Raw genomic sequence first — 21,676 nt, 5'->3', positions numbered from 1 at the left:
ATTTTATTTTATTTTATTTTATTTTATTTTATTTTATTTTATTTTATGTTCTGCTTAAGATAGCACTTTTCAATTCTATGAATCCAATCACCAAGGAACTATTTAAAAATATAGATGCCCATCGGGCGCCTGGGTGGCTCACGGTTGAGCATCTGACTTTGGATCAGGTCACCATCTCACTGTTAGTGGGTTCGAGCCCCACATCGGGTTCTGTGCTGACAGCTCAGATCCTGGAGCCTGCTTAGGATTCTGTGTCTCACTCTCTCTTCTCCTCCCCTGCTAGCTCTCTCTCAAAAATAAATGAACATTAAAAAAATAGATGCCCAAATCTACCATACATTTACTACAATAGATTCTAGTATTATTTTTAAATTAATTATTAAAAGGGCTATTATTATAGAACAATAGTTTATATTTCAAAAATTGTAGTAGAGAAGGACATATAATGAAAATAAAAGTTCCATTCCAACATTCTCTAATATATACGTATTTCTAAAATCTTTCCATGCCTCTCAAGCCCCTGTCCCTCTTTTAGGTCAAGTGGATTATTTTTGTTATTGTTATTTTAATGTTTATTTATTTTTGAGGGACGGAGAAAGAGAGAGAGACAGAACGTGAGCAGAAGTGGGGCAGAGAGAGAGGGAGACACAGAATCCAAAGCAGGCTCCAGGCTCTGAACTGTCAGCACAGAGTTCTGTGGGGCTCGAACCCATTGACCATGAGATCATAACCTGAGCAAAAGTCGGACATTTAACCCACTGAGCCACCCAGGCCCCCCAGGTCAAATGGTATTATCCTGTATGGACTGTATTTTCTTATTTTCTATATTCTTGATGTTCCGGCATTGATCCTGGTGCCCCTGGGAGAGCTAGCTGATTCCTAGAGACAGTGGAGAACTCCCTGCAAGTACCCTTTTCATATTTGAACCAGATAATCCAGAGTCCGCTCCCCAGCCGGCTCCTTTATCAGGCTCCTTTATCAGACTCTTGCACACCAGTCCCCTATTTCTCCTGCTGTAAATCCCCCCCCGGGGCAAGGTGGTGGACAACCGCAGAACATCCCTGTAGAATCATTCAAACTATGTGATTCTGAGCTCATTCAGCAACCTATCCTACCTTGCCTATTCCTTCTCTGGAAAACTCCAGTAAAGCTCTAGGCCACACTTTCCCCTCTCCTGCCTCCTGCCTTCCTACGTGGCCTGCACAAGGTGCCACACCTGCTGTTCCTAGGGATCTGTGGAGATCGAAACTTCTTCATGATAGTCCTTCCCATGCCTCCTTGATTAAGACAAATCCTGGGTACATTTTAGTTTATTTTTTTAATATGCTCACCAACTTTTTAAAAAGTTTATTTGTCTTTTTTGAAAGAGAGAGCATAGGCAGGGTAGGGGCAGAGAGAGAGGGAGACAGAGGATCCAAAGCAGGCTCTGTGCTGACAGCAGAGAGCCTGATGTGGGGCTCAAACTCACAAAACCGTGAGATCATGACCTGAGCCGAAGTCCAACGTTCAACAGGCCGAGCCACCCAGGTGCCCCTAAATAATACTACTCTTATCAATAGAACTACTTTATTCATTTAATAGGTCTTTAGTTTTGTGTTGCATACATATATTATAATTAATTTACTAGTCTTCTGCTGATATACATCTAAGCTATTTGTAGTATTTTTTTTTTTTAACGCTTATTTATTTTTGAGACAGAGAGAGACAGAGCATGAACGGGGGAGGGTCAGAGAGAGAGGGAGACACAGAATCAGAAACAGGCTCCAGGCTCTGAGCCGTCAGCACAGAGCCCGACGCCGGGCTCGAACTCACGGACCGCGAGATCATGACCTGAGCGGAAGTCGGATGCTTAACCGACCAAGCCACCCAGGCGCCCCTGTTTGTAGTATTTTTATTACGCACAGTGCATCAGTGGGTGTCTTTATATAAAAGTCTATGACACTTGTGTGGAATTCCTGGGAGAAAAACTTCCTGTAAGTGCAGGCGCAGGTGACAGGCACTGAATCGCCATGGTAGATCCACCACAGGGCAGCGAGGCTGCGGTGGTTGCCTGCGGAGCGAGTGCAGGGAGCACGCAGGGTGATGCAGAAAGACAAATGAGGATTCCTGTAGACCTGTGTCCCAGGCCAGACGTTACCACTTACCTGCCATGTGATCCTAGGCCACTTACTTAATTTTTAGGTTTCAGTTCCTAAATCTATTACCCAATTCATGGTGTTGCCGTGAGCATCACCAAAAACTGGCTGATGGATTGGCATTTCAGCTGTCTGTTTCCGTTACCAAACCACCCCCAAAACGTAGTGGCTGAAAGGAACGACCATGAATTGTCTCCCACACTTCTGAGGGTGTCTTCTGTTGCACGTGATACCAGTTTGTGTTATCCAGGGCCCTCCTGGGCTGTGCTGCCCAAAATACCTTGCTCCCTTGTCTCCTGCCTTATCAGGAGGCAGAAAACTAGGCCTCTAGAGACACTGTGATGGCCTCAGGTTCTCATCGGCTCTCCCGCCATCTCTCTAGAGGGTGACTGACCTTCTTACAGGGCAGCTCAGGATCTCAAGGACGCAGACGCACGGTGGTAAAGTCTTCGTCCCTGAGCTGACACAGCTTTACTTGCACCACAATCTGTTGAATAAAGTGGGTCACGGGCCAGCCCAGATCCTGTGTGGGCCGACTATACCAGGGGAAAATACTGGAAGGTGTGTTTGGTGGGGACTTTTGGAAGATTCTTGGGGAATTTTCATTTCATTATGCCATTTTGAGTTTAGATCTGGGCCAGGGCCCTGAGGGCCTTTATTTATTTATCTTCATTCTCTGTGACTCATAGGTGCAGTGAGTGTCAAAAACCATTAGGATGATGGCTTTCAATTATCTATCCTAATCTTTCATCAAAACCCTTTATATGGGACATGTGACATTTAAATCATTGACTTGCTCTTCCAGCAGAAGGCTGAACCAGGACTATGAGTGGTGAATTTGCTCCAAAGCCAAGTTCCGCGGAAAGGAGCACATTGGATGTTTTCTAGGATGCAAGATGTGGAGAAACTTCAATGTGAGGGCAAATCAGGACAGCAAAAGGTCGACCCCATAAGAGTAAAACAACACAAATGTAAGGAGTGTGGGCAGGCCTTTGCTCAGAGCTCAGGGGTGGTTTGCCCCTGGAGAATCCATACTCAGGAAAAACCCTATCAATGTAACCAGTGTGGGAATGCTGTCAGTTATAAATCAGCCCTTCTTTCACACCAGGAAATTCATAATAAAATAAAACGATATCGGTATAATGAATGGGTGAAGGCCTTCAGTCAAGACACAGGCCTGGTTCGTCATCGGAGAATCCATACTGGGAAGAGACCCTCTGGGTGTAAAGAGTGCAGTAAATCATTTAGGCAAAGCTCACACCTTATTGGACATCTGAGGGTCCACACCAGAGAAGTCCTTCAGATGTCATGGATGTGGGAGGGCCTTCAGTCAGGGGTCGGGACTCAAGGAGCATCAGAGAAGCCACACAGGAGAGAGACCCTACCTGTGTAAGGAATGGGGGAGAGCTTCCCGAGGGGGCACCAGCCTTACTCCACACCTGAGGATCCACAATGGGGAGAAGCCCCATCAGTGTGAGGAGTGTGGACGAGCCTTCATTCAGAGGTCAAGACTTGTTCATCATCAGGGGATCCACAGAGGGCAGAAGTCTGCGTTTGTGTCCTAACTGTAAGAAAGCCTTTAATCATGCATCCGGCCTTACTGAACCACTCTAGAAAGCTATGCTGAATACAGACCCTATCGCTGTGTGGTAAGTTCGGGATGTCAGGATGTGGTGTGTCCATTCCATTGTTATTCTAGGCCGTGAGACAGTCTGATGTCACACATCCGGTTGAAAGATCTGGCGGCATCAGGGGAACAGACTGCTCGCATCCTGCCTGACTCTGCAGGGAATGCTGCCCTGCCTCCTGCTCCTCCAGTCTCCTCCCTTGTGGTCCGTCTGCCCTTCTGCTTCCTGAAGTCCCTGTCATCACATACCCTGACTATCCCGACGACCCAGAGACTCGCATGTTATGGGCAGAGGACCACAAAGATGTCATGTGTGTTCCCTGCAGAGAACTTAGCAGGCTGCATGGGGATATGTGATGCTGTTTTTAAAGTTACATAAATGAGGGGTGAACTAGGGAGAAGTTTTCAAATGACTGCTCAGTGAGGTAATTTGCCCTTTTGTTCATCTCCCCTTCACCCTGTTGGTGCCAGGGGTGGGGGGCCACCTGCCCTCATGTTCTGAGGATGGACAAACAGGTGACACCTGGTGCCGGACGGAGGTACACTCTCAGCACGACATCCAGGGCCACAGGGGAGCATGAGGAACAAACTGGGACTTTGGGATGCAGGCTTTGCAGTAACAAGAGGACGAGGTGGCCCCGATTTCTTGGGAGGATGTGACTGGCATGTTTGAATAATGTTGTGCACAGGTGAGGAGGTGAAACCCGGTAGGTTGAGGCTGAGGTGGAGGGCAGCTAGTCTAATGTTGAACCAGCCGGGTGGGGAGCATTTCCTGCTGGGTGGGAGGCAGATCCGGCCAGAGCAGGAGAGCCCACTTAGGCCTAATGGTCCCTGTGAGGCTCAAACACATCAAAGCGGCTCATGAAATTTTACGCCTTGCGGTGCACTTTGTCAGCTTAGGGGAAAGGCAGTTTTTAGGAAGGAGTTACAATGTATATTTGCATCCTCAACTCCGCACTTCATTCATACGTCCTCTTTTTTCCTTTTTAAATCTCAGTGATACACATTTCTCTTCCAGTTTATCTCTGGGGGAAAAGTCCCAGAATTACCTTTGGCCATCCAGCAGTCCAGGTGGATGTGCTCACATATTGTAGTGGGACTGAAGGGACATCAGGTGCCAGAGCCTCTAATGCTTCTCCTGCATCCTCCTTTTTTTTTTTTTTAAGTTTATTTTGAGTGAAAGAGAGAGTGGGGGAGGGGCCGAGAGACAGAGAGAATCCCAAGCAGGCTCCAGGCTGTCAGCACAGAGACCAATGTGGGGCTCGAACTCACCAACCGTGAGATCATGACCCGAGTTGAAACCGGAGTCAGAGGCTTAACCAACTGAGCAAGCCAGGTGGACCTCCCCCTTCTGACTTTCTTATGCTAAAAAACAGTAGATGTTTCAAGCTGAGGTCACTGCCCACTGTAATCATCTGGACGCTGATGTTCTCATTAGGCATTAGTTTATTTTTTCATCCTTGAAATAAACAGTCTGAGAAGCATTGGTGTCGTCTTCTACTTTGAATGAAATATACTTTTAACTACCAGGACTTAAGAAATTAGAAAGTTTATGGGGCACCTGGGTGGCTCAGTCGATTAAGCATCTGACTTCAGCTCAGGACATGAGCTCACAGTTCCTGGGTTTGTGCCCCGAGTCGGGCTCTGTGCTGACAGCTTGGAGCCTGGAGCCTGCTTCAGATTCTGTGTCTCCCTCTCTCTCTGTCCCTCCCCTGTTCGCTCTCTGTCTCTCTCACAAATAAATAAACATTAAAAAAGATTTAAAAAAAGAAATTAGAAAGCTTATAGAGAGTATATATAAATTGGGCATTTCACTATATTAATATTTGTATGGGGATGGTATGAATAAATGCCAAGAAAACGTTGGAGGTGCTAATTGCTCATACTGCCATCAAAGTACTTCTATTGTTTTGCTCTGTTTCAAGGTCTAGATAGGAAATACTTGAGAGGTTGAAGTCTACAGGCCAGCGGGAACAGTCAATAAATATTTTAAAAATAAGAGAGAAGTGGAGACATTAAATCTCCCTGAAGTTAGACACCTCAAAATTGAAAATCTAGGCTTTCACACAATACCTGTACATTTGAGGAATTTTCAGCCGATTCAATGAGTTCTCCCATGAAATGTGCTGATGCACTGAGCTTTCTGGCAGTAGGAATTATGCCAGAGATGAAAACTGGTAGCCAAAGGTTCAGGTACATTTAGCAGACATTTTTGTAGACCTTTCGTTGTTTTTAAGAATTGAATTAGCTGCCAACTTTAAAATGTTAGAGATTTTATGTAAAAGCCTGGATTTCCATCTTATTTTGAAAAATTAAGACCTGGCATCATTGGGCCAGATCTCTCCTGATATGCTTTCTAGTTCATTGGCATCATCATCCTCTAGCTTATGATGCATCTGGGCCCTGGAGACAAGAATTTGCTTCTCTGGAGAATGACAACGTAAGAAGAGGTTTATGTTTAATGGCAGAGAAAATAGAAACAATGTGAAGCTTGATCTTTTTGATTGGTTGTTTGCAAAAAAAAAAAAAGGGGGGGGGGGTGACCAGAAGTTGAGGAAATTTTAAAACTAGGATTATTTATTTATTTTAAATCTATTTATTGAGAGAGAGAGCATGCGAGCAAGTTGGGGAGGGCAGAGAGACAGGAGCAGACTCCGCACTGCCAGCACAGAGCCCAACGCAGGGCTCAAACCCACAAACCGCAAGATCATGACCTGAGCCAAAATCAAGAGTGTGATGGTCAACTGACTGAGCTGCCCAGGCACCCCAGGGTTCTTCTTCTTTTTTTTTTTTTTTTAAGTTTATTTTTGAGAGATCAGGGAGGGGTAGAGAGAGGGAGAGAGAGAATCCTATCATCTACCATCAGCACAGAGCCGGACTCTGGGGTGGATCCCATGAACTGTGAGATCATGACCTGAGCCTAAACGAGAGTAGGTGGCTAAACAGACTGAGCCACCCAGGCACCCGTAAAAATAGGATTATTGCTTGATTTAGCTTAAGTGAAAGTAATAAATAGGTACTGTAAATGTCAGTAATTTGACCTTTGTGGCCAAACATATTCACAAGTAGATAGAAGAGCTCTCTGCACAGGGACGTGGACAACACACATTTCTCAATATGTTACTTGTTTAGAGAGTGGTCATTGCATAGGTATATGTCATGTGTTTTAAGGGTATGTACTACTACAAGTAGTACTTTACTACTAAGTAAAACATGGATTCAAATTTGATGAATTTACAATCTAATGGGAAAGACAAATGAACACAAATCAAGAAAACAATCCTGCCTGGAAGAACTGGGAAGGTATACAAAGAAAATGGGCAAGGGCATTCGTAGGACTTCAAGGATGAATTTTATCAGTTCAGGTACTCCAGAGAAATAGAGTATGAACATGTGTTTTTGTAGGGCATCAGCTCACGCAATTGCGCGGGTTGCTAAGTCTACGACCTGCAAAGCAGGCTGCCAGGGTGGGAACTCAGGCAGGATGTCCACGTTACAGTTTTGAGGCAAAATGCCTTCTTGGGGATGTTTTTAACTTTCAGGGCCTTTGGCTGATTAGCCAAGGCCCATCCGGCCGTGCGAGAATGGGAAGGGAGGTCTCTGCTCAAGTCGACCGATCCCAGAAGTGAACCCCATGTACCAGGTCGCTTCGCCACAGCAGCCGCGCCGTGGGAGCGTGAAGCCAGCACAGGAGAGGCGCAGGGCGCAGTCAACGCCGCCGGCGTCCCACGCGATTCTTCCGAGGGCGCCATGCAGCGCAGTCGGGTTGTGCGCGGTGCTCCTGTCCGCGTAAACGCGTCCCGCGCAGGGGCAGAGCATGGCCCGGCAGCAAGCCGTCTCGGTGCTGGGGCCACGGGAAGGGCACAAGCCTACCCTCCCGCACAGACTGGGTACGTGGGGAGGCAGGTGGCGAGCGGCCAGGCGGCTCCGAGAGCCGGAGGCGGGCGGGGGTGTCGTGACCGCACCGGCCCGGGAGCGCAAGCCTTAGAGACGCCCAGACCTCCCGGTACCTATGCAAACCCGGAAGTAGCCTCTCGGGATCCAGTTCGGCGGACCACTCGACGGCATCTAGCTGCGCGTCGGCGTGGGCTCGCGGTGCGGCGGGGCGCGGAGAGGGGATCGGACAGAGGGCTGGGGCTGGAGGCGAGGTGAGGGGCGTGGGGCGACCCTCTGCTTGGCCTGCCCAGCCGGCCCCGGGGGCGGGCGCTCACGCCGCTCACGCCCGGGCGAGCGTGGCATTACTTGTAGCCCCGGGGGCTGTGAGCGCTGCAAAGACCTGCCTCCGCAGCCTGGGTGCAATGTGTCCCTAAATTGTTCGGGTCGGCTTATCACCGCTATCGTGTTATCAGGCTTATCCAAGTTCTCCGCTGCCCGGGTCATTTTGTTGCGTTCACAATACGTTCTGATCCCCTCCCCCCACCCCCAGAGTCCAGAAGAGCCTTCACCCTGACTCCGACTCTGCCCCGAGTCCAGGGAGTTTTGTCTGGAGCCTTCACAGCCCAGCCCTTTCAGTTGTCTAAAATTTGGTGTGACCCTGACTCCTGTCGTCCACGCTCCCTGAGAGCAGGAGGGTTTGCACGTAGTGAACCGGGAAGAGAACATTTTGGGGAGCTGTCGACACTGTCTGGGAAGGTGCGTCCTGTCCGCACTCTTGCATTTCCGGCGCTTCTGCTGAGGAGGCCTCTGGGCCCCGCGAAGACCTAACGGGCTCCAGGAACCGCCGTCAGTGGCCGAAGCCAGACGTGCATACTGCACACCGAAGAGAAGAGCGGATCCTGGATCCTGGAGCTGCTGGGGATGGACCGGCTTCCCTGCCCCCCCCCCGGGGAGCTGGAGGCATTAAAGGGGAAGGCACGCGGGGGTAAGGGAGGGAGCTGCATGCGGCAGGAACAGGTGGTCTGGCGGGTAGTCACAGGTGGACATGACCCTGGACAGACTCGCGCCGTTTTCCAATCCGGTCAGGCTTTATCCTCTGGGAAGGTCTGGTCCTTCACTCCTCAAGGCAAATGGTCCGCAAATCTCAAGGGAAGTTGGTTACTTCTGCTACGGACCAAAGGACTTAGGTCAGCAAGCAAGGAGTGCGTAGGCTTGAAGCAAGGTCACCCTTGGATGGGTTGGAGTGGGTTGGACCGATGTTACCGCCCTCCCAAGGCTGTACCAGCTGATTAGAGCATCTATTCACATACACAGTGAAGTCAAGTTTTTGTTGTTGTCATTTGTTTTTAGTAAATTACCACACAGCAAGGATAACCTGTTTTTACCAGACAAATGGGCTTTAGGCTCAACAAATTATTTTCCCTCGTCTATACAGGATGTTCCTAGAAAGTAAGCATTCTTATCCCAAACACTGGGTTACGTTTATTTTCTAATATTTAAGGCAACTTAAATAGAAGTGTACCTCAATGAAAACGACTTCATTTTGTTGACGGCATGCTGTGCTTTCCTGATCCTGTTGCGTGTATTCCGGGAGACGCCGGAAGCGGGACGCGGCCGCGCGCGCCAGGGGGCGTGGCCTCCAGGAGCCGCGGGCGGGGCGCTTCCGGGAGCCCGGCGGCCGCTTCCGGGAGCCGGGGGCTAGGCCCCGCACGCTGCGGCGGAGCTGGTTGAGCGGCCTGGTGTGTCCCTCGCCTTGGGGTCCAGGGTTCGGGCTCGGACCCCGGCGGGAGCGGCCCTGCGGACCCCCGACGAGCTGAGCCGCGAGGGCGACCCGGAGTGGGGGCCCCTCGATGCGAGCAGGGAGTAGGGCTCCGCGCTCGTCGTTGCCAAGCCAGCACGAACGAAGGTCACTGCTGTTGTGACCGCGGTTCCTCAGCGCTTCTCTCCCTCTGGGTGGGTCCCACCTGCGCGCGGACGGACGACCCTGTGCCACCTCACGAGGCTTGGAAGTGTTCCCTGAGGCCGGGGCGCCGGATTCGGAGGCTCCCTCGGCCCGCGCGCCCCTCCTCCAGTGACGCGACACCACCCTACGCGAGGGGTTCCGCTGGTAGTTGTGATTGCTGAGTGCCCCGCGTGGAGTGGACGCTCCAGGATGCCAGGGCTCTGTGCACTGACGCAGTTCGTTCGAATGCCTGCAATGCTTTCTGCACAGGCTCGGCCTCTATTAGTGCATTTTTGTGGATTTACCGAATGAATAAAAATAGTTACTGTGGTCACAGGTCTTGCGTGGTTCTTCGCGGGATCTGCCGTTTACCCCCTATTTAGTTCTGTGCCCTAGAGCGCCCTCAGCAGCCTCCAGGTGACACGCCAGCAGAAGCCAGGCAGGATGGCTGTGGACACAAGAAAGTCTGCCGGCCAGTTCCACCCTGAATGGGGTCAGCAGGGGCCTGCGGTGGTGAAGGTGGAGCTGGAGGAGGACAACCCCAGGAGTCAGGTGCCGGACAACCAGCCCCCTGCCTGGGAGATCTTCAGACAGCGCTTCAGACACTTCTGCTACCAGGAGACGCCTGGACCCAGGGAGGCGCTGCGCCGACTCCGCGAGCTGTGCCGCCAGTGGCTGCGGCCCGAGACGCACAGCAAGGAGCAGATCCTGGAGCTGCTGGTGCTGGAGCAGTTCCTGGCCGTCCTGCCCGCGGAGCTCCAGGCTCGGGTGCGGGAGCACCATCCGGAGAGCGGGGAGCAGGCGGTGACCGTGCTGGAGGATCTGGACGGAAAAAGAAATGTACAAGTAGGAAGGCACTGGTCTGATATGGTTGTGGGTGACTGGGAACAAAACCCTCAGGTGTGGAGCTCTGAGGGAGCAAGGGCAGAACCAGCATTCAGCAGGGGACTGAGCGTCTTGCTAAGCCAGCCCCGAGCAGAGGGAGAGGGAGGGAACTGCAGATTCAGGGATGATGAGTAAAGATAAGGAAGACATTTTATCTTTCAGACAATGGGAGGAGCATCATGCTCCTGACTTTAGAGGTCTCTCAACTCTCAGCAACAAGGAAGGACGTGAAATCATTCCCAGTGTGCACACATGGAAACTAAGGTCAGAGAGGTTGTGTAACTTGGCCAGGGACACACAGGCAATAGTGAAATGACAGAAACAAGTCTTGATCAGATTTTGCTTTGCTTACTTTTCTAGCTATTTCTCAGTGCCCCAGAAGGTAAATAAGGCCCTGTTTTCAATTTTCTTTTTCCTAGTGTCTCGGGGGATATTTCTTGTGGATTCCTCAAGGAGTCCTTCCAAACCAGTTTAGTCTCTTAAATTTTCAGTGTCCTTAGGGCTTAATCACTACTGCTTGTCTCCAGGCTTCAGCCTGTGTTCTGGAACAGGAAATCCTTTTGCAGAGAGTGACCCTTCAGACGCTGGATGAAGAATCTTCATACACATGGGTTCAGCCCCCAGCAATCCAGTTCAAGGGCAAAGGACCTGAGCCCCAACCATCAGAGGAAGGAGGTGAGGCAATACTTTCTCTAGGGAATTTGGACAGAAATGAACTCTGAGTTGAATTTTTTTGTGTGGAGTATGAATGTTCATTCCTTGTGATGAGGGTTGTTAAAGAACATGATGAAGGCAACATTTTAGGTAATAATGATTAAAAGGCAGTAAGTCATATCAGAACAGCCTCAGTGGTATGGTTGGTTTTAAATATCCGTATTTGCAGGGCACCTGGGTGGCTCAGTTGGTTAAGCATCCGACTTCAGGTCAGGTCATAATCTCGTGGTTTGTGAGTTCAAGCCCCTCATCAGGCTCTATGCTGATCACTCAGAGCCTGGAGCCTGCCTTGGATTCTGTGTCTCCCTCTCTGCCCCTCCCCTGCTCATGCTCTGTCTCTCTCTTAAAAGTAAATAAACATTAAAAAATATGTATATCTATCTTTGAATTTTCTGCATATGGTCTAGTAGAAATGTTATTTAAAGAATTTTGATGCCTACGTTTTTCAGTTGATACTGATAGGATATTAACCCTGTACAACTATATTAACTGTTTTGAAAGTTACCTTTTATCATTACTAGAGAAGTATATATGCATTGTACAAAGTTAGAAAATACATAGTAGCAAAATAAGAAAATAAAGCACCATGTTCTATCACCCAGAGATTATTACAACTGATGACTTTTTATTCTATATCTGTGTAGCTTTTTATGTGCATGTGTATTTATATGCGGGTATGTGTACACACATGTGCATACACACACATATCTTTTACCAAAGAGAGCTCATACTCTGCTATTTTCTGATCTATTTTGTTCAGCTAATGATCTTTCCTTTCCCCCATCAGTACATCTTCATGTTACCTAAATTCAGTTCAAATTCAGATTGGCTCAGTTTTTTCCGAAAATGTATTTAAAGCTGATTTGTCCAACTCTGGGTAGAATCCGGGGTTGTTAATGCCTCTTAATTCTTTGCTACATTAAAACAATTCCACTCCTATTTTTTCCCCCATAACCCAGACTTTTTGATGAGCCTAGGCCAGTTTCCCAGCCTCTGGAGTTTTTTAATTGCTTCCTCATTGTATCATTTACTTTGCTGCCCACGTACCTTGTATTTGCTATAAATTGGCAGTTGCATCTAACGGCTTGAAGGATTTGAGTTAAACATTTTGGGCTAGAATTAATATTAGGTAATAAGAGACATTAATACCTGGGTGACCCGCTGTTTAAATCACCAGCTTAGCATGATGACAGGAAATAGCTGGTATTCCCCCTCATAGCTAACTGTGAGGTGTCGCCTTGCCACTTTGCGAATAGCCAGTTCCCCATCAACAAATTACAAATGTTTGATAAACCTCGTATGGGTCAACCATTTTATTAAGAGTTACAGGATGAATTTGTAATTCTTTCATTCCTTCTCTGTTATTAACTGGCATTCTTCATAGTAAAGCTTTCCTTCATCCGATATGTCTGTTTGGTCACTTCCTTCTAGGCAGTCATGATTGATGCTTAGTTTCCCCCTTTTATTGACCGGTTTTCAAATTCAGGAAGTGGTTTATTAGGCACCTTAAATGGTGACATGAGATTTTAGGACTTTTCCTGTGTGGGTATCATTGTGGACATAGGCATTTGTATTGAGTCAGCGTGTTTCAACCCACCACATTTCAATCCACCCTTTCTTCCACACATCTTTGGCTTATGTGGATGTCTTCAGTCTTGCTCCCATCTCTGTTAATTTTGGCTCTGTTAATTTTGAATGCTTGCTTTTACTTTTTGAACAAAATAAATTGTTTCAGGCTCACCTTGTATCTTCCCTGTACCCAGATCTGCTGTCAACCATTCCTGAAGGAGCCTTGGTTTTTTAAATGGAGAATAAGATCTGGGTGTGAGGAGTGTTCTTTATCATGTGGGTAACACTGCTTCTAGGACATTTCATGGGCAGAGCTACACAATATATATTTTTTCCTAACACGCATGAATTTATATTGATGTATTCAATTGTTTTACCATTACAGTGTTCCATTACTTTTCTCTATTGTATTTGGTGTCTGCATTTATCTTTTTTAATTCATTTCTTATGTTCTCCTTTGGCTGGCTGGTTGGCTGGTTGGTTGGTTGGTTGGTTGGTTGGTTTATTCATTCACTCGCTCACTTATTTACTTAAGGTTGTGACAGTATCAGGTGATCCCGAGAAGCACAGGAGTGGGAATGGAGACACTAAAGGGAGAAAAGCCAATAAAGTGCATGAGTGAGCAGGCTGTCTTGGTTTATTTAGTTGTCTTTGTTGTTGTTTTTTTCTAACTTTTGATGTGGGTTGATTTATATATTTTCATTCTCCTATTTACTAATATAAATATTTGATGACATGAATATTTCATTGAACACTGCTCTAGATGAATTCCAAATGTTTTGAAATGTAGTGTTCTCATTGTTATTTTCTATAAAATCTGAAATGTGTGTTTATATTTTGCCTTTGAAATAACAGTTGTTTTTTCTTTCAAATGTTTGTTTATTTACTTTTGAGAGAGAGAGTGAGCGAGCAGGGGAAGGGCAGAGAGAGAGGGAGACAGAATCTTTTTTTTTTTTTTTTTGGGGGGGGGGCTTGCGCCTGGGTGGCTCAGTCGGTTAAGCGTCTGACTTCAGCTCAGGTCACGATCTCGAGGTCTGTGAGGTTGGGCTCTGGGCTGATGGCTCAGAGCCTGGAGCCTGCTTCCGATTCTGTGTCTCCCTCTCTCTCTGTCCCTCCCCCACTCATCCTCTGTCTCTCTCTGTCTCAAAAATAAATAAATGTTAAAAAAAATTTTTTTTTTAATTTTTTTTAAATGTTTATTTTTGACAGAGAGAGAGACAGAGCATGAACAGGGGAGGGGCACAGAGAGAGGGAGACACAGAATCCGAAGCAGGCTCCAGGGTCTGAGCCATCAGCACAGAGCTGGACACTGGGCTCGAACTCACAGGCTGCAAGATCATGACCTGAGCCGAAGTCGGCCGCTTAACCGACTGAGCCACCCAGGCACCTCAAGGGGGAGACAGAATCTTAATTAAGTAGGCTGCACACTGTCCCTGACATGGGACTCCAACTCACGGAACTGTGAGATCATGACCTGAGCCAAAGTCAAGTGTCAGACGCTTAACCTACTGAGCCATCCATGCGTCCTAGTTGTTTGAGTTCAGAATTTTCAGATGAAAGAGCTTGTTTTCTGATTTTGTTTTTAACTTATTGCATGTGATCAGAGAATGTTTGTGTTAATTCATAATTTTTACAATTTATTGTGGTTTTCTTATGTCCCCATAGGTAGTTTTCATTAATGTCCACTGCACATCTGAAAAGTTGTTCTGCATTCAGGATATAGAACTTGAAATACATATGTATCTATAAGATTATCGATTTCACTTTGTAAATCTTCTGTATCTTAATCTTTTGTCCATTTGGTGTTTTTGAGACATAGAGAGGACAAGTAAAGCCTATTCTTTATTATGTCTGTTCCTTAATTTTTTTTTAAGATTTTATTTTTATTTATTCAAAAAAATTTTTTTAATGTTTCTTTGTGAGAGAGAGTGCGAGTGGGGGAGGGGCAGAGAGAGAGAGGGAGACACAGAATCAGAAGCAGGCTCCAGGCTCTGAGCTGTCAGTACAGAGTTCAACACAGGGCTCGAACTCATGGACCACAAGATCATGACCTGAGCCAAAGTCAGATGCTTAACTGACTGAACCACCCATGTGCTTCTTTTAAGATTTTATTTTTAAGTAATCTCTACATCCAACATGGGGCTCGAACTCATAACCCTGAGATCAAGTGTTGCATGCTCTACCGGCTAAGCCTGCCAGGTGCCCCTGTCTGTTTCTTTATATCACCTATAGTTTCTGCTTTAGGAAAGTTGCCACTCTGTTATTTTCTGTATAATTATTCATATGTGTTACATCTGCATTGCAAATTGTATTCTTTATTTTAGCATTTTTAAGTGCTCTTCTTTGTCTCATTTCATGCTTTTGGCCTGCATCTCCCCTTTCAAAATCTTGATTCTTTCTTTCTTTTTATTTGCATTTGCTTAATTTATCCTTATTCACATATTTTGCTGTATATGTGTCTCTTGACTATACACATAGAGTTGAGGGGAGCCTGGGGGGCTCAGTCGGTTAAGTGTCTGACTCTTAATTTCGGCTCAGGCCATGATCTGCTGGTTTGTGAGTTTGATCCCCCCATCAGGTTCTGTACTGACAGTGGGGAGCCTACTTGGGACTCTCTCTCTCTCTGCCTCTCTGTCTTCCCCTCCCTGTGCACGCTCGCTCTCTCAAAACGAATAAAATAAGGGTGCCTGGGTGACTCTGTCCTTTAAGCTTCCAACTCTTGGTTTCGGCTCAGATCATGATACATGATACATGGTTTGTGGGATGGAGCCCCACATCGGGCTCTGCACTGACAGCACAAAGCCTGCTTGGGATTTTCTCTCTCTCTCTCTCTCTCTCTCTCTCTCTCTCTCTCTCTCTGCGCCCCCCCCCCCACTGTCTCTGTCTCTCTCAAATAAATAAACTTAAAAAGATAAAAATAAATAGGGGCACTTGGGTGGCTCAGTTGGCTAGGTGTCCAACTTTGACTTAGGTCATGATCTCGTGGTTTGTGGGTTTGAGCCCCGTGTTGGGCTCTGTGCTGACAGCTCAGAGCCTGGAGCCTGCTTCAAATTTTGTGTCTCCCTCTCTCTCTGCCTCTCCCCAGCTCGCTCTCTCTCTCTCTCTCTCTCTGTCTCAAAAATAAATAAACTTAAAAAATAAATACACACACACACACACACACACACACATACATATATATATATATATAAAATAGAGTTCAGTTTTGCTCTGTGAGCAAATCTAGTGTTTTTTAATGAGTTAAGCCATTTGCATTTATTGATATGGCTGTTAGGACAATTATGTTTGACTTTAACGTAATTTGCTTATGTTTTTTGTTCTACGTGTCCTCTATACACATATGAATATATGAACAGAAGTACAAACATTCATATGTGCATAGATACATATGTGTGTGTGCACGTGCGTGTATATGCTTTTCAACGTGTGGTTTGTTTACTTTTTTTTTATTTTTATTTTTTGGACTTTATTTTTAAGTAACCTCTACATCCAACATGGGGCTTGACCTCAACCCTGAGATCAAGGGTCTCGTGCTTTTCCAACTGAGCCAGCCAGGCGCCCCTCCGCTCTTTTCTTTTTAGTTGTAGTAGTTCTTATACTGAGGAAGCTTTGTGTTTTTGTGCTAGTTGTGCATAGTTATCAACTGCTGCTTAACAAGGGTACCACAAAGTTAGTGGCTTAAAGCCATACACGTTTTATCTCACAATGTCTGTGGGTCAAGAGTCTGGGTTGGCTCAGCTGGCCCCGTGCTTCTGGGTCTCTTACAAGGTTGTAGTCAAGGTGCTAGGGCTGAGGTCTCATCTGAGTTGTGACTGGGGAAGGGTCTATTTCCAGCCTTACATCGATGCCGGCAGGACTCACTTCTCTGTCAGACAGGGACTTCTCTATCTCAGTCCCTTGCCGGCCACTGGCCAAGGCCACTCTTGCCACATGGCTTCTCTGTATGGTGGTGGTGGTGGCTTTCTTCATCAAAGCCAGCAAGCCAGCAAGGAAGGGTGTTAGTGGAGAGTCCATCAGCAAGATGGGACTTACAGTCTTATGTCACTACAGAAGTGACAGCCTGTCACCTTTGCCACACGCTGCTGGTAACTCAGCGATGCTTTGTTCTTTCTCACTTCCACACCTGTACCACGACTAACATAAGAGATGATGCGATATCTTCTGTTAACATCAACCTAAAATCAAGACTAACCTTTCCAGCTGTCTATCTCTTACATTGCTTTTGAGTTATCTTTTCTCCTCAAGTTGTGTGGTCTGTTGTTTCAGATGGTGGAGTGAGGACTGACAACGTGATGTTAGACGTGAAGCAGGAACTCTGTGAAGAAACAGAGCCTTGTGGGAAGGGGTCTGATGGACAGGATGGAACTTCATCTCAGCATGCCAAATACACAGGGGACAGGGAGCCCCGTGGAACTTTGGAAAGGCAGGACGGGGGTGGCCCAGGCAGAAAAGTCTCTGCCTGTGAAGAATGCAGGAAAACCTTCACCTGGACAAGAGGCCTTCACATGCACAGGAGGACCCACAGCGGGGAGACACCATGCTCACACACAGAACGTGGAGAGGCCTTCATCAGACGGTCAGAGCTTAGCCAGCACCAGGAGCTTCATGGCAAGGAAAAGCCTTATCACTGTCAAGAGTGTGGCAAAGGTTTCAGTCAGAAAGCAGGCCTCCTCCAACATCTCAAAAGCCACACTGGAGAAAAGCCATATCGATGTAGTAAATGTGGCCGGTGTTTTAGTCGGAGATCAGTTCTTACAAAGCATCAAAGTGTCCACACTGGAGAGAAACCTTTTGAATGTACAGACTGTGGAAAAGCCTTCTGCCATAGTTCAGACCTAACTGAACATCAGCGATTCCACAAGGAGAAGCCTTATGAATGTAACGAGTGTGGGAAAACCTTCCGGCAACGTTCACATCTGATTGAGCACCAGCGAATCCACAGTGAAGAAAAACCCTATGAATGCAAGGTGTGTGGAAAAGCCTTCACTCAGTATGCAGGACTTAACCAACACCAGAGAATCCATACTGGAGAGAAACCTTTTGAATGTCCTGTGTGTGGACGCGCCTTTAGCCGGACCTCAGAACTCATAATACATCACAGAATCCACTCGGGGGAGAAGCCCTATGAGTGTGCTGAGTGTGGCAAAACGTTTAGCGTGAGCTCAACCCTGGTCATACATCAAAGAAGCCACACCGGGGAGAAGCCCTATAAATGTGGTGAGTGTGGCGAAGCCTTCAGCCAACGCTCGGGCCTTAATAAGCACAGGTTGGGGGGGAAGCACAGGAACCCCCCTGAGCCAGGAACACACAAGTGTGCTGAGTGTGGGAAGACCTTCACTCGGTCGACCGGCCTGCGGAACCATACGAGAATCCACACTGGGGATAAAACCTACCAGTGCCCTGAGTGTGGGAAGGCCTTCACCAGGGGCGAGCATCTTATCGAACACCAGGCGATTCACAACAAGGTAAAGCCCTATCAGTGTAAAGAGTGTGGCAAAGCCTTCAGTCAGAAGACGGGTCTTAGTCACCATGTCAGAATCCACACGGGAGAGAAGCCTTTTCAGTGCCCGGAATGTGGGCGCGCCTTCAGTTGGAAGTCAGATCTCAAGAAACATAAGAGAGTCCACTCGGAGGAGAAGCCCTATGCGTGTGAGGAGTGTGGGAAGGCCTACAGGCAGAGAGCCACGCTGCTCCAGCACCTGAGGGGCCACGGGGAGCTGAGCCCGGCCGGCCGAGTGAGTGCGGGCAATCCCCCTGGGGGCCCCGACCCAGTACCAGAGAATCCGCTGCACCCCGACACCCCGCCCAGGCGTGAGGTGAAAACTGCGGGGCGAATCCATGACTCCTTTTCTTAACTGAGATAAAATGTTTCTTGAACTTCATTATTTAAAGAAAACCAGAGATGCCACATTGGAAAGTTTTTATAGGAGCGCTGCGGTGGCTCAGTCCGTTAAGCATCCAACTTTGGCTCAGGTGGTGATCTCACCATTCGTGAGTTTGAACCCCATGTTGGGCTCTGTGCTGACAGCTCAGAGCCTGGAGCCTGCTATGGATTCTGTGCCTCCTTCTCTCTCTGCCCCTCCCCTCTTACGCTCTGTCTCTCTCTCAAAAATAAATAAACTTGGGGCACCTGGGTGGTTCAGTCGGTTAGGTGTCCGACTTCAGCTCAGGTCAGTATCTCACAGTTCGTGGGTTCAAGCCTCGCATCGGTCTCTGTGCTGACAGCTCAGAGCCTGGAGCCTGCTTCAGATTCTGTGTCTCCTTCTCTGTCTACCCCTTGCCTGCTCATGCTCTGTCTCTGTCTCTGTCTCTCTCTCAAAAATAAACATTAAAAAACAAACAAAAAAATTTAAAATAATAATAATAAATGTACTTAAAAAATAAGTTTTTATAAAGGTCATTGATGCTGGAAAAGTTGAGAATTTAGAAAACTAAACGTCAACAAGCAATTTACATGTGATTACCTTTATTAAATGCAACTAAGTATCAGTTAATAGGATGAAAAGTCCACAAGGGAAGCTATAAAAAAAATTATATTTTCTACTGAATTCACAAGTTTTCATGTAGTGTGTTTTCAACCCATTCTAATTCCTCACTAGCTTTAGCCTAGCCCGGCGTTGAAATTACTACTCTGAGTACCGGCCCCGGGACACTACAATGTCCAAGTTTGGAATGTGCGAGATGAGTTGTCTTGTTTCCTTCCCTCCCTAACCACGCCCTTAGCCACAAGTGGGTGGCCTGCAGACTCTTCCTGATCTCCACCCCTATAATTAGCATTTCCTGATGAAGAAAGGATGTGTTATATAGTCAGGTTTTTTTTTAATGTTTATTCATTTTTGAGGGAGAGCACGAGCAGGGGAGGGGCAAAGAGAGAAGGGGGCAGAGGATCTGAAGCAGGCTCCGGGCTCCGCAGGTGACAGCACAGAGCCCAATGTGGGACTTGAACTCACAAACCATGAGATCATGACCTGAGCCGAAGTTGGACGCTGCTCAACCCGCTGAGCCACCCAGGCGCCCTGAGGATGTGCTATAGTCTGAGTGACGTGGAGAGCATAGTGTTTTGGCCTCCAGCAGCTCAAAATCAGGGGTGGGGGCACATTCTGACCAAGGCCAAGGGCATACTCTTCTCATTGTGAGCACGCTCCTTGAGCTCACAACCGAGGACAGAAGGGAAGAGGGAAAATCAAACTTTTCATTCCAGCATTTTCGCCCTCCTACAAGTTCTATTTACACAACTGAAAACCTCTTCCGGAACTACCTGTGTCCCTCGGGCAATGACACGGGGGACTTCTGTGCTGAACCTCATAATAGTTTTCAAATACTGGAGAGTATTTTCTCATTTTTTTGTGCTGTCCATAATGGAACGGCTACAGATGTGACACATTTTAAAGTTTAATCTGCATTATTAACGTTGTCTTCAACACTTTCTTAAATCTAGACAGCCAGCAAGAGAACAATCCTGCTTCTCCTTTTCTTTCATGTTTGCATCATGTCTCTTTTCCCATCCTTTTACTTTCCATTTACCTGTATCATTAAATTTGAAGAGCGTTTCTTACAGACGGCACATATTTGGGTGACGGGTTTTTAATTTATTCCACCAACTGTTGTCTTAGGATTGGTGGATTGAACTGAAGCGTTTTCTACTTAATGTCATTATTGGTATTTTAAGGGTTAAGTCTGCTATTTTTTTTCTTGTTCCCTGTGTTGCATTTCTGTGGTTTCTCTTCCCTGCCTTCTTGAACATGATTTTGGAAGTCCATCCTGACTGGTTTATAATGTTTTTGAATGTATCTCTGAATAGCATCTTTGTCTTTGATAAAAGCTGTTATTTTGAACTGGCTTGCAACCCACATACACTCTACCCCTTTCTCTCCAAGAAATACATCAGGTTTTGTTAATCTCGACTTGAGAACAACCGTAGACAGGAATACAAACATTCTAAACAGACACAGAGGACCAGAGTTGGGTTCTTATCAAAGTCTGTGTTGGTTTTTTCTGTTACTGGTTACTCTTACATCTCAGGAGAGCCCGTGATGAGGCCCAGCAGAGGGAGCCCGCCAGGACTTCTGGAGCTAAGAATGGCTGAGAGCAGGACTCTGTTTTATTCTCAGCCTATCTCCGCACTTCAAGCAGTACCTGACATGTATTCGTTGCTCCATAAATATTGAAGGAAGGAAGGAAAGGAGGCTTCTGGGCCTTGGTCAGCTCTGAGTTAGTTACCAGTGGCTGAGGCTGGAGACACGACCAGGCGCTGATCCTGGAGCTCCTGGTATATTAAGTGGTTCTTGACCATCCTGCCCGAGGAGCTACAGGCCTAAGTTCAAAAACATAATCCAGGGGAAAGTGATACCTTTGCTGTGGGAGAAATCTGGTTAACAACACCTTAAGTAATCCAACAACAGCTAGTAATGCGAGGAACTGATATATGGCTTCTGATATCATTGCTTCACTGAGGACACATCACTTCTGTGGTATTTTTGGCAAAAAAAAAAAAAAAAATGCATAACCTGAATCTAGTCGTGAGGAAACATTAGGCAAACCCAAGTTTGGGGCAGAGTGTTCAACAGACCAACTGCCCTGTGTTCTTCAAAAATATCTATGTTTGAGAGACAAACATTGGGGAATTGTTTTAGATTAAAGGAGATTAAGAAATGTAACGTGAGCTCAATGTGTGAGCCTAGGTTGGATCCTAGACTGGAATAAAATTTATGTGAAGAACATTATTGGGACAGTTGGCATAATGGAAACATGGACCATTCATTCGATAATAGTATTGTATCAGTGTTCAGTTTGAGTCAGGCATTGTTTTGTGGTCCCAAGGCAGAATGTCTCTGTTTTTAGAATGTGCATGTTAAAGTGTTCAGGGATGAAGGTTCTTGGTACCACAACACATCTTTAGGAAGTTGAGTGGGTTAGCGAATGACAGCA

At 46.9% G+C, this 21,676-nt stretch overlaps 2 protein-coding genes across 2 annotated transcripts in view; both read left to right on the top strand.

Annotated features, from left to right (window-relative positions):
- Positions 1-4,421, top strand: part of LOC125908484 (zinc finger and SCAN domain-containing protein 31-like) — a 21,138-nt gene extending 16,717 nt beyond the window's left edge. Inside the window, 2 exon segments of the mRNA XM_049611327.1 lie at positions 2,966-3,422; positions 3,424-4,421. Coding sequence (XP_049467284.1) covers positions 2,966-3,422; positions 3,424-3,700 — 734 coding nt within the window. The 3' untranslated portion in view covers positions 3,701-4,421.
- A 4,030-nt stretch (positions 4,422-8,451) lies between these two features.
- Positions 8,452-19,073, top strand: LOC125939297 (zinc finger protein 883-like). Its single transcript, XM_049654702.1, has 3 exons — positions 8,452-10,426; positions 10,993-11,140; positions 17,015-19,073. The coding sequence occupies exons 1-3, from the start codon at positions 10,025-10,027 to the stop codon at positions 18,601-18,603; spliced, it is 2,139 nt and encodes a 712-aa protein (XP_049510659.1). The 5' UTR covers positions 8,452-10,024; the 3' UTR covers positions 18,604-19,073.
- The last annotated feature ends 2,603 nt before the right edge of the window (positions 19,074-21,676 follow it).

The sequence above is a fragment of the Panthera uncia genome, assembly GCF_023721935.1.
Source record: "Panthera uncia isolate 11264 chromosome B2 unlocalized genomic scaffold, Puncia_PCG_1.0 HiC_scaffold_25, whole genome shotgun sequence".
Taxonomy (NCBI): domain Eukaryota; kingdom Metazoa; phylum Chordata; class Mammalia; order Carnivora; family Felidae; genus Panthera; species Panthera uncia.
The sequence above is the reverse complement of the archived record's forward strand: the minus strand, read 5'-3'. Positions and strand labels throughout refer to the sequence as shown.

Excerpts from the sequence above, each read along its gene's own strand:
- LOC125939297 (XM_049654702.1), top strand. The coding sequence starts at position 10,025 with ATGGCTGTGGACACAAGAAAGTCTGCCGGCCAGTTCCACCCTGAATGG. Across the intron at positions 10,427-10,992 it reads ACGGAAAAAGAAATGTACAA|GCTTCAGCCTGTGTTCTGGA; the intron begins GTAGGAAGGCAC and ends GCTTGTCTCCAG. Across the intron at positions 11,141-17,014 it reads CCAACCATCAGAGGAAGGAG|ATGGTGGAGTGAGGACTGAC; the intron begins GTGAGGCAATAC and ends CTGTTGTTTCAG.